The sequence below is a fragment of the Bombus huntii genome, chromosome 17 (genome assembly GCF_024542735.1).
Source record: "Bombus huntii isolate Logan2020A chromosome 17, iyBomHunt1.1, whole genome shotgun sequence".
NCBI lineage: Eukaryota > Metazoa > Arthropoda > Insecta > Hymenoptera > Apidae > Bombus > Bombus huntii.
The window spans coordinates 2,759,130-2,771,679 of record NC_066254.1 but is presented as its reverse complement, the minus strand read 5'-3'; the positions used below and the strand labels follow the sequence as shown (position 1 = coordinate 2,771,679).

Here is a 12,550-nt window from a genome sequence, read left to right as displayed (position 1 = left end):
GTGCACAGTGGAATACTTTCCACAAATTCTTCGTTTTAAATTTAATAGTATATATTATATATATATATATATCATTGCAACAGTAAATAAGAGTAAAACTGTGTGAAAGAAGATAGTTCAATTGATGCACATAAAGAAATATAGTTTCTTCGTTTTGCAAATTAACACTAGAACTACCACACCAGTCGAATTGACTGGTTCTACAATTTTATAAATGTGGCAACCCTTGTTTAGGGATCTTGGTCCCGGATGGATTAATAATACCAAAAATGTACCACATAACATGGAATTGCTTCTGTAAGAAAGTAATAAATCGAAAAATATAAAAATATTCCACTATTACGTATTTTTTAAACATTTTCATCGGTTTTCGATTGTGTTAATCGATTCGCAGTACACCTGCAACTACTTTTACAATTTCTTCCACTAGCACGCTAAAGCAGCCGTAGATGTCTCTGATCTCGTAGAAAGATAAATAACAGCGAAAAACAACGTTTGTTTTGTGCCAGTTTAGTCGACGTAGGAATAGAACCAACAGATAAGCTGGAACGTCGTTAGAACGTAAACAATACCAGTCTCGATTTCAAAGACACACGAGAACTTGTCCGGCTCGTTGCAAAAAATCAGTGAGAGAAAAAGCGAAACGTAGGTCGTCGCAGCCGACACGAGACGATCAGACAAAGGAAATTTCAAACGACGAAAGTAATTTTCTTCTCGCTGATAAGAAAGTCGTCGTAGTGACGACGCATAAAACGAGGATTTTCGAGAAGAATATTCTTCTGTATCTTGTACTTGTCGTATGCTCGTGTATCTATCGAATAGAACGTGCTTATCGAATGTAGTTGTAGGTCGAAAATTGCTTTTTACCTGAGCCATATTGATAACTCCCTCGGCTAGCGTCTTGTACCCGAGCATCGTGCGATTTTTATAGCGTTTTCTCCTCTGCAGTTGTATCAGCAGCTTGTTGCCGTCCCTCTTGAGGAAATGCGGATACTGAAGCGCGAATTGCAGCTCTAGCTCGGTGTCCAGCATGCCACCGGTTGGAATGGCCATCTCGTTGGAGCGCAGCGTCCTCTTCGAGCTCTGCATCTTCACCGCGATACTAATCGACGTTAAATCGGAGCCTAATGGCCGTAAAATCACCAGCCGCGTCAAGGTCAACGAGCATAACCTAAACAAATTGCAAGAGAAACGTTCGCTTTAGATTTTGCAAATAGTTGGTAATACAAAAATATATATATTTTTTCTTAACTAATTAAAAAGCCAAGAATTGAAATAAAATATTGGGTTGGCAACTAAGTGATTACGGATTTGGACATTGGTGGTAATGACAAAATCCGCAATCACTTAGTTGCCAGCCCAATAGTGGAATTTCACTCGTTCGCTACGTAAGTATTTGCATGGAAATTTACTTTGGGATTTCAGTACGCTAACTTCTGCCAGGCACATGAAAAGCACGAAAGTTTCTAGCGAAAGTTTTGTTGAGCTAAGCGTAAGGCGCGTACGCAAAATTTTGTTAAGGTACACGCGAGCAAATTTGCCGCGGAAACTGTGTGTTCGTGGCACGTGTTACGCGCACGTAAAAAGAGCGCCAACTCCACGAACAGCCGAGTACAATAAATAACGAACATTGTAATTATCAAATTATCGATTCAGTGTTTTTCTTTCTTCTTTTTTCTGTTTTAGATAGGCAGCGTCACAGCTGACGTGATTATTAGAATTTTAATTTAATTTAATTGTCAGAAAGGCCGCAAGTGTGGAAATTGAACAATTTCCCTTTACTTTAATACAGAAATTGTGAAAAATTGTGAAGAAAATGTTTTGAATAGCGCGATAGCCCTTTGTAAATTGTTATTAATACGCTGCTGATTTTTATGCAGCCAGATTTTATTTTTATTTTTTTTTTTTTTCGTGTCGAAATGTTCTACCTATATGAAGGAAACGTGTCACATTGTATAAGGTACGTGTCAAATAACGCAGGTTACACATATGCACAGAACAACTTAAATAGAAGCGGAAGAAGAAATTTGAAGACAGAATATGACTATTAAACCGTAGATTTTTACTCAGCTGAAACGTGTCCGAATATTCAACTTATTATATATATTATAAATTATAATTAGAAAATATGTGACATTACGCAAGGTGAATGGCAAATAGTGTGGAATACATACACTGTGTATATAAATAGGATAAATATAAAACACAAATATGAAAAAGAAATATAAATAGAATAAGATAAATTGCAAAATGTAGAATACCTACACATACATACACATACATATGTATTACATTGATATTTACGAAATATGAATCACATTCATACGTGTACCTATATTTATTGGTAATGTTTTTAGGTTAGGTTAGGTTTAGGGTAGATCCATTAAGTGGTAATGACAAAATCCGCAATCACTTAGCTGCCAATCTTATAGTTATCGTTATACTGCGGATTTTGATACATTTGGAGAAGGTTCAAAAACTGCAAGAATGCACAAAGTGCACGTAACATGCGAAGATATAAGAAACTCGTTCAAAGTGAAGCAGTTGTTACGACGTCTAACGGGTGAGATGAATATTCGCGTAGGTTCCACCTCTGCAGTTGTGTTAACGAAATTAAAAATAAAAATCCGCAGTCTAATTATGACAATTTGCGTTACGATAAGTAATAACAGGTTTTCCAAGGTCGTTTAAATCGCAAAACGATCTCGCTCACGTGGAAGCATTAATTTACACATCGAAGGAGATCGTTCGGCGTCATGAAACCTAACTGAAGTGTACATATTTCAATTTCTTTAAATTAAACAAAATTCTATGGATGTGCCTGCAAAATTCTTGAAATTTTCAATGTCGAGTGATAACTAACATTTCTTCATCGAATACGACGAAATTTTTCTCCTATTTGTTGATCGCGTGACATAAATCGGTACGAAATCCACTTTTACGCGATTGACCGCTGTTGTGTACGTCCCTTAAAGGTATTAAAGAAATTCAAATTGTCCCGCTTGTACTTCGTACGAACTGATAAACTGATTGTACGATGATTATTATACGAAAGTATCAGGAATCATGAAATTAGAAATAAATATGTAACATGTTTATTAACGTGGTTTATGTAAAATACGCGAAACCTATGCAATATGAAAAGTACGAAAACTAAAAATTCGTTGTCCGGTTATTAATAACGCTAGAAGATGTGTATCATAACGTCAACTTTGTAGAAATCAAATCAAAGAGTTAATAAACATTTCTTGGTTTTTGCTTATGCCATCTGCCCAAAACGAATGGAACGAATAAGTTTTCTTTGCAACTGAGACGAAAGGTGGCACTAACGTGCTTCGCATCTACAGATACACTTTTCTCTTTCATGAATTTGGCCTAGATCGATGCACAAGTTTTCTTTCGCTGTTGAAAAACTTGTTTCTCGTCGCTGGACAGTGTTCGTCAATCATCGACGATTACGACGTAATTAACAACGTAATTGCGACACATTACATTAGCTTCCATCGCTTAATTACACACCTGATTTATGTGAACCGCGAAAATGAAGTTTGTCAGTATAAAAAGAGAAGATAAATTAGTGTAAAAACAGAGGTTAGTACGTGTAAACTTTAGAAGAATTTCAAACAGTTTTTGATAGAAAAGAATAATGACGTTTCAAAAACAAACTAATTTAATTTAATTTAATTTTACACCTAATTTATGTAAACCGTAAAAATGAAGTTTGTTTGAATGATGTTTCAAAGACAAAAATAAACTTTATTCCATATCAGTGTCGCTATCCTAATTCAAAACACTCAATCTTTGCTTTTTAAAATTTCTACGAACGTATCATCTTCATCGCTTGAATATTTGCAAGTTCGGCGTCATTTTCGTCCTCAACCATTTTCGTCATTTCCTCACACGATTCTTTTTCAATCTTTTCTTTCACCAAGTTTTCCTAAATTTGTTGATACCGTCGCTACGACATTTCATTGAATTTTGTCGAAATTTTAAACTTCGTTGGGCGTCCCCACTTTTAAATAAAAGAAAAATAAAAAGTAAAATGCAATTTACCACGTAAGAAACAGACTCGCGTAAATTGAGCGTCGATTACATCTTAACACTTTACTGACCGCTAGCGGTTCAACAGCATACGCACGTCCGATTGGCAACTCAGGCGCAGATTCTCCCTGGCGCCGCCTCTGTTTCGATTTAGACTCTCCAATACCATTCTTTTCGTTCATCGCGAACGATAAGTTTTTTAAATTGGTATAAAACTATGGGAGCTTACAAAGCAACGCAATTGACGCAACTGAGCAAGGTACCTTAGTACTAAATAACACATTACTGCCCAAATAATGAGAAAAATTATCGGCGACAACAAGTCGATTAATAGGTTATCAGTCGGTAAGCGTTGACGATAAAAAACCAATTAATCGGCTATCGGTCGGTAAAATGTTAATTCATATTGTGCGCTTCAAACCATAATTGACCATGAAACACCATTAAACACCATTATCGTTGCAAGATAAATAGAAAATAAACCGAAATAACCCAATCTGCAGACAATTGTCAATCACGAACCTTCGATACGGTAAGCTAAACACGACAATGTGCTCGTAATAAATCGGTGAAATTTATCGGCTAATAAAAGATATTCAACGAGCCAAATCGGCGATATTTTATTGGAATATCGCATCCTATCGGTAGACATTTGACGCTGTTCGACGAGATTTATGGTGGTCGACAGGGGCTCGTTTCGAAGTGTTACAAGTGGATAGTTTTATTGCTATTGGTAATCGAGGTCGCGTAGCATATTTAGAATGATTGATGGAAGTCGTGAGATTTGTACAGAAAATGTAGGATAAGAGGATCTTCGTCAGAAAGTTTCAAACTTTCGCTCAACTTCTTGCTGCTTTGTGATAGTTGTAACACAGTTGCAAGTGGTTCAAGTGCGAGGTTTTAGTGGCACACCTGACTAGCTGCTAAGTGTTCTTCTTTCGATTTTCATATACAGGGTGTTCGTTATTAGCTGACCATTTTTGGATGTAAACGAGAACGATAGACGTGTATGTGTAATGTAAATGTTCTTGTAAGATAAGTATAACGTTTTTTGTGTGAAAGTAAGAAAAAAACGTAGAATAAAATTTATTTTGCCTCGGAAACCAAGCGTCTGGAAACTTTGCGAAATGAAGAAATGGCAACATTTTCTGCTACGACGAATATACTCGTCATGCGCAGAAAGCAGTTACAATTCTCTGTTTAAGTTGCAATTTTAATAAAAACTAAAATATATTCGTAAACTTTAATATGTTTTTTAGTATTTGCAGGCCGAGATGAAATAAACCGATCAAATAAAAACATGTAAATAATTATTATAAACAAATAGTACATATAATATGAAAGTATTTCCTCTTTCCTTTGTTTCCTGCGAAAAAATGATTAAGGCAGAAATATTCGCGTGATTAAAAATCTTGTTACATTTATTATACGTAGCACTATTATATATATTATTATTCATTATATAATATTATACGTAACGTTTATGTATCTACAAAGAGCTGTGTATGCGTGTGAGAGGAAAAACAGCTTCAGAAAATTACGTGGAAATAGAAATTTATTAATAGAATAATTTATTAATAGAAATATAAAAATAGGAATTTATTAATAAAAATTTATTTTTATAGAAATAGAAATTTACGTAAAAGGGATTATAACTTTTAATTCAACTTTTCCCTCCTATCCTATATACTTTCTAAAATATTTATGATAACATGAAAAGTCAAGATTTCTTCGGTGTGGAGTTTTCACCCCTAGGACCGTTCCACTGTTCAGAGAAAATTGTTTCCTTCTTAGCATCTCATGAGCTACATTTGCCAAGTTTCAAACTTTTCTCAATTCTCCAGTTGCCAAACCTTCCCCTTGCCAGTTAAAAACTTCTCCACTCAAATAGCCCAAGAAGCTTCACGATGCACGTTATCATCCAGCAAACCAAAGCTCGGGAGAAATAAAAACGAAAAAACTCGATCGATAACCTAAAAAGGAATTTTCCCTGGAAACAATGAGAAAATCTCTTCGGACGAGAAAAATTCAACGATATAATACAAATAATAGAAGAATCGAGACTCTCATCCGCATTCCTCGCGTATCTTCTTTCCACGTAATTTCCATCGGTGAAACTTGGAAAGGCGGATCGAAGATTGAGAAAGAAAGCCCTGAGCTACGAGACAATTTGTATCGAAAACGAGCGGAGGATCTCGCGGAGGCTGGTGCTGAGCCTTCGCTTTGCGAAAACGAACGAGTCCACTCGGCTCGTGGAACCAGGCCGAATTGATGCTCGAAGCAAAAACGCTGCTGCACAATGCTATCGATCAGACGGCTACGTAGACAAAGAGATAATAATCACGCCGGTTTGAAGACGTCACCGCATGTACGTTGCCATGTACAATGATATGAAATATGGATACGTACGACACGACCAACGTAGAACGCGTCCTTGCGGTATCTTTGTCATCGAAGACGTGTTAGTTGGAAGCGGTGGCCTTTGACACGAGATCGCTAGAGTGTCTGACGTTTTAATTGCTTTGGCTGGCGAGAATTAGGTTAGGTTCAAGCAAAAGCGTTCGCGATAACGAGGGCAATGTTTCGACGTTGACTACGATGGATGAGAAATTGCGAGGTTTTGGCCGTTGACGACGAGATTGTTCGCCGAGCTTCGCGAAAGCAAAGTAACAGTTTGGTAATGAGATGGTAATGCGTAGTAATGTATTGTAGTAGGTAGATGGGTAGTACAGTTGTTAAGCAAGTTTAAGAGATCATCTAATATTTGCATCATTATTTTGTAATTACGATGTAGCGTAATTAGGATATTTAATACATGAAGTGGATCATTTGAGATTTTGTTTATTGTAGTAGGTAGATATGTTATGCAATTATTATACAAATTTAAGAAACTATTTATTTGCATAATTATTTTGCAGTCTAATTGCAATATTTAGTGGATGACGTAGATCATTTTCGATTTTGTTTATTATAGTAGGTAGATATGTTATGCAATTATTATACAAATTTAAGAAACTATTTATTTGCATAATTATTTTGCAGTCTAATTGCAATATTTAGTGGATGATGTAGATCATTTTCGATTTTGTTTATTATAGTAGGTACATATGTTATGCAATTATTATACAAATTTAGGAGACTATTTATTTGCATAATTATTTTACAGTCTAATTATAATATCTAATACATGAAGTGGATCATTTTCGATTTTGTTTATTGTAGTAGGTAGATTTGTAATGCAACTATTACACAAATTTAAGAGAATATTTATTTGCATAATTATTTTGCAGTCTAATTATAATATTTAATACATGAAGTGGATCATTTTCGATTTTGTTTATTGTAGTAGGTAGATATGTTATGCAATTATTATACAAATTTAAGAGAATATTTATCTGCATAACTATTTTGCAGTCTAATTATAATATTTAATACATGAAGTGGATCAGTTTCGATTTTGTTTATTATAGTAGGTAGATTTGTAATGCAATTATTATACAAATTAAGAGACTATTTATTTGCATAATTATTTTGCAGTCTAATTGCAATATTTAGTGGATGATGTGGATCATTTTCGATTTTGTTTAGTATAGTAAATATATAGATAATACAAATTTATGAAAATAAGTATTTGTACAAATTTAACAAATTATTTATGTGCATAAAAATTTTGCAATATAATTGTAATATTTGAAGGTAATTAATGCAATGTTGCTTTTATTTCTTGAACCGTATTCACCTCGGACCAACCATAATTATCAAGACTATACACGTAGACTGTATTATGCAATTCCTATTTCTTTAAATAAATATTTTTCTTTAATATGTCGTGTAATCCAGCGGCCGGAATATTGACATTCTCGCACAATTCTCTCATGGTAATGTACAATTCGTAATGTATCTGCTATTTGCATATGTGCATTACGTAAATCTCACGAGACATTAATAAAAGGAAAAAAGAAATTGTATTCGTAAAAATATGTATCATCGTATAAACTTCCACAGTTCAGTTATCACAGAATCAATTATGTTGTTTCTAATGATTTCTGCCCTTCTGATGAATCCTTTCGTCTTCGCGATTTATTATATTGAGTTGGCAACTAAGTGATTGCGGATTTTGTCGTTACGTGCTAATGACAAAATCCGCAACCATTTAGTTGCCAACCTAATAGTACGATGTATAAGACATTAAAGAAAATCTCGTAACGATGCACAATTGACAATATATGCAATTTTCACGTGTAAATTACGTAAATCACATGAGACAATTAAAACTAATAAAAGAGAAACAAAATTACATTAATAAAAATATGTATTTGTATTTTGCATTGTATATGTATTGTATCTTACTTATTTCACGTAACGTGTACATGTACAGTATTTTAAACATCCACATCGCAGTTACTATAAAGTAAATTACGTTGTTTGTGACGCGATTGTCTGGTGATATACGATATTTGTCTCCGACTTTCTCATAGTTTCTTTCGTCTGCGCGATTTATTGCATGGTTATAGCAGCCACGCTGTACAAAATGTGGAAGAAAATGGCACAGGAGAGCGATTCCAGTTGGACAAATAAATCTGGCGACACGTAGAAGAGGCGGGATAATACGGTGTAGAGTAACTTTCGTTGAAAAAACAAGCCGAAAATTGAAGGTACGAGTTGGCATTTGGAAGATCGTGGCTCGGGAGAAAACACGAATTGAACAAGTGAACAAGGAAATTGCTACGAAAATAGAACGACTTGCACACTGAAAAATAAATTTCTCGATATATAGAATATATTCACGAGGGAGGAAATCAATAGCGTGGAATGTTTTCCTCTTTCCGGAAAAAGTATTTCCCCTTCACTGGAAATAATTAACGTAATGTTCTAATAAATAACGTCTATCTGTTTCACATTCAATTTTGCAAAGAAATAATTCGCACGTACTAACATCAGATAATTGTGATACTTTTAGCATCGCGAAAACTGTACGCGATTTTTATTGGGTTGGCAACTAAGCGATTGCGAGTTTTGTCGCACCACCTAATGACAGCCAACTTAGTTGCCAACCTAATAGATTATCCCAAAAGTGTCTGACATTTTGTAAGAAAATAATTAGATGCGCAATATTTTTTCTTTCGTACTATTTTATTGAATTTTGTGTGATCCATTTTGCAGTAATAGAACAAATTTTTGTATATTATTATTAGTATTATTATATTATTTTAGAATTATCTGCAATTCTGATTATATTATTGTTGAAAATGACAACGTGAGTTCGTGCTCGCCATCTATATGCAGATGCGTTAGTTACAAAAAATAACTAGAAGATAGTTCTAGAGACAATCGATAGATTTAATCGATAGGTTTAAGATGTTCTTTTGTGTTTATCCCTAGTCCATATAAGAATGTGCAAATAAAGGTTTTTCTGGCTCAGAACGGTGTGATAGATTTATCCATAGAATATAATAATAGCTATTGTGATCCTACCTTTGAATATAGAAATAACAACAATTATATTATATTGTATGTTATATTATTTTGTAGTGATAGAACAAAATGGACGGTACATAATTCGATAAAATAATATAAAAGAGAAATGCAATATAAAAGTGCATCTACGTTGGCAACTAAGTGATTGCGGATTTTTTCGTACCACCTAATGACAAAATCCGCAGTCACTTAATTACCAACCCAATATTTCCTGATTAAACGAAAGGGACTTTTGGTACAAGCTAATATTTCGCATTGTGATGAAACGCGATAAATAAAATGCGGGACATGAAACGACGAACAGCGAGCAGTTCGCAGTGGAATTTACTTTCGTGATGTATGCACACGTAAAACGGAAAAGTCTAAAATGGTATCATTTGCTTGGACGTAATACATAGTTACAGTTATAGCTAAAAACTACCGACGTTCAATCGATATTCCATTTCTTGGCTTACCATTTGCAGTTCTTTGCTACTTTTCCGCGCATTATGCGAACGCTTGATCTCTTCCTTTCTTCCATAGTTCTGCAAACCAACAGCACTTGAACAGATCTATTTATTCTTCGTGTTACACTAGATACAATTTTATGTTTGTTTATACTTTTTGTTTTTCTTTCTTTTTTTTTTTTTTTTTTACACGTGACACTCGTGAAAGTATCGTAAAATGTGAGAAACAGAATTTACGAAACGTACGTACATCTGGAGATAAGAAGCTGGTGAATTTTGAAAACTCAACAAGAATTACGGATCACTGGAAAATAAAACTTCTAATGCAGACTTATGCGTGAAATGAATAACTGGCCAAGGAATTAAACAAAAGAAAAGAACATAATGAGACATTGAAAAGATTGGGAAAAGTAAAATATTATGCAGTGCAGAAAATAATAAGCCAAGTCTCGTCGAATCATTGTATTCTACAAGATTGTACCGATTCCCTTTCTTAACTCTCGGTTGCCTTTATGGGTCACAGTGACCCATAGTTTTGTTTTGGGAAGAAACATATTCAAGATGTGACGCTTGCAATGACACTATTGTACAATTTACTGTTAATTTGAATTATTGAATTATTTTTTTTTTTTTTTTTTTATAATATCTGGTGATTACACTGCTAAGAATCCTGTCAGTTTGCGTCTGGTAACTCTGTGAAGTTAGTAATGGGTCATTATGACCCAAGTGTCACAAATGTGCATTTTACTTTTGTGCAAATTTTACTGACAGAAATCACTATTACAGTTTAAAAAATTTTAATCTAAAAATTGTTTGCACCTGTGTGTGTAATGAACTGATTTTTCCATAAAATTGCACTCTTCTTATTCAAAAACTGCTCTTCCTCAACATGTGAAATAAACATCTTTTTAGGAACGCGCACTAAGAAACTATTTTCCCCCTCAAAGTGATTTAAAAAACATTAAATCTGAAAATTGTAGCGAGAAATGTCGAAACACAAGAGAGTTACAACAATTTCTCATAAAAATGATTTTCCTCGAAACTTACAGTTTCAAATATTTCCCTTTCTTTCTCGGAAACAACGTCACTTCCTTCCTTAGACTTTCATTTTTGTCAAAACATATCCCAGGATATTGGAACCGTATTCTCAAATTTCCTTTGATCCGATATCGCCGCTATCCTTTCAACAGCAGCTGCTTGGAAATCGAACAGTGGGTCAGATTGACCCGGCGAAGCGAGCGTGGCAACCGAGGGCTAATAAAACCCGTGAAAACTAAACCGGCAAAGTAGAGAAATCACATTCCAATAAGAAATTCAACACGACACCTCTGGTCTCTCTTTCTGCTTAACCCCCCCCCCCCCTCCCCCAAAACAAACAAAAACAACAAAACAACAGAATATCAATCTTACACTCAATTGTCTAAATTTCCAACAAAACAATTCCACCTGCAAACTCGTCGAGTTCGATCTCACACTATTTCAAGTCCAACGCACAACACACCTTTTCCTATACGCTTTTCCGATTCTCGTTGCTGAGAATTAGAGAAACGACGCTCGAACACGTTGCAAAACACCGAACCGGGTTGTCTAGACGTCGCGGTAGCCTCTCGAGGTCCGCGTGGGTCAGCCACAGCCGACTGTGCAAATGGCGAAAACCATAGAAAACGAAGCGCAATTGTGGTGAAACAAGCCCGTTTGCTACACGCGAGCCGGCAAGGTAGTTATTTTTATTTATGGTAAGCTTCCCTCTTCGGTTCGGGGGCGAGCTCGCTAACTATAGCTTCACAGCGCTAAAACTACAGGTGGTGTTTCAGTTTCGTTGTACGTGTTCGCCTGGCGAACCAAGCTACCATACACGACGATGGTGGCGGTGAGCCGGCGACAGACTGCGGATCATTTCTTTTTTCCACCTACCAACCGCCCACGACGGGTCGTCGGTGGAGGAATAAATAGGAACCGGGGGCAGCAGACGCGGTGCAACAGAAATGATTCATCTGTCGAAGAATCGATAAACGAGCGGTAAGGTTGTCGTCGTTGTAGGTAAATTAGTCGCGTACAGAGGAGCACGTACGGTAGAAAGGCAATTTTACTCGGTTCTATTCGATTCTTTGTGTTTTTTATTTTTTTTTTTTTAAACTTCCATGGCTGATTTTATAATTTTATTTTAAAATTCCTATTTCCTGGCGATAACAAGAGGAATAATATAACGAACAGTAATAATGGAATTGTATAATAGAAGAGGAACAATATAATGAATTTTCTGTGCTTCTATTTACTTGGAATGGAAATAATTTTGTATCGTTTACCATACCAAAGCGTGGAAGTGTCCTACGATCTGTTTACCGAAACTGAATGAGCTATTGCTTTGCTTTATCAATGTGACGCGATAAATAGTAATCTCATATATTAATAAATATTGAGAAATTGATTAATCGGATAACATAAGAACTTACATAAAATTAGACGAATAAAAAAATAACACTAAATGTACAATTTAACATTAAACATTGAAACCAGCCATTTGGTAATGTTAATGTCAAAACTGAGAAAAGACAAGTAATTGTATTTGTTGGGTTGGCAACTAA

General features: G+C 35.1%; 1 protein-coding gene across 6 annotated transcripts in view; it reads right to left on the bottom strand.

Moving 5' to 3' along the window:
* Positions 1 to 12,550, bottom strand: part of LOC126874947 (phosphofurin acidic cluster sorting protein 2) — a 206,007-nt gene that overhangs the window by 21,130 nt on the left and 172,327 nt on the right. For 4 of the 6 annotated variants that reach the window (XM_050637476.1, XM_050637478.1, XM_050637482.1 and 1 more), the window contains exons 2-3: positions 9,975 to 10,043; positions 868 to 1,171 (exon numbers count right to left, since the gene is read on the bottom strand). In XM_050637476.1, the coding sequence (XP_050493433.1) occupies positions 868 to 1,171; positions 9,975 to 10,043 (373 nt within the window). Of the gene's footprint in view, positions 1 to 867; positions 1,172 to 4,053; positions 4,291 to 9,974; positions 10,044 to 12,550 lie in introns of those variants that run through there. The other 2 variants (XM_050637477.1, XM_050637481.1) reach the window with 2 other exon arrangements.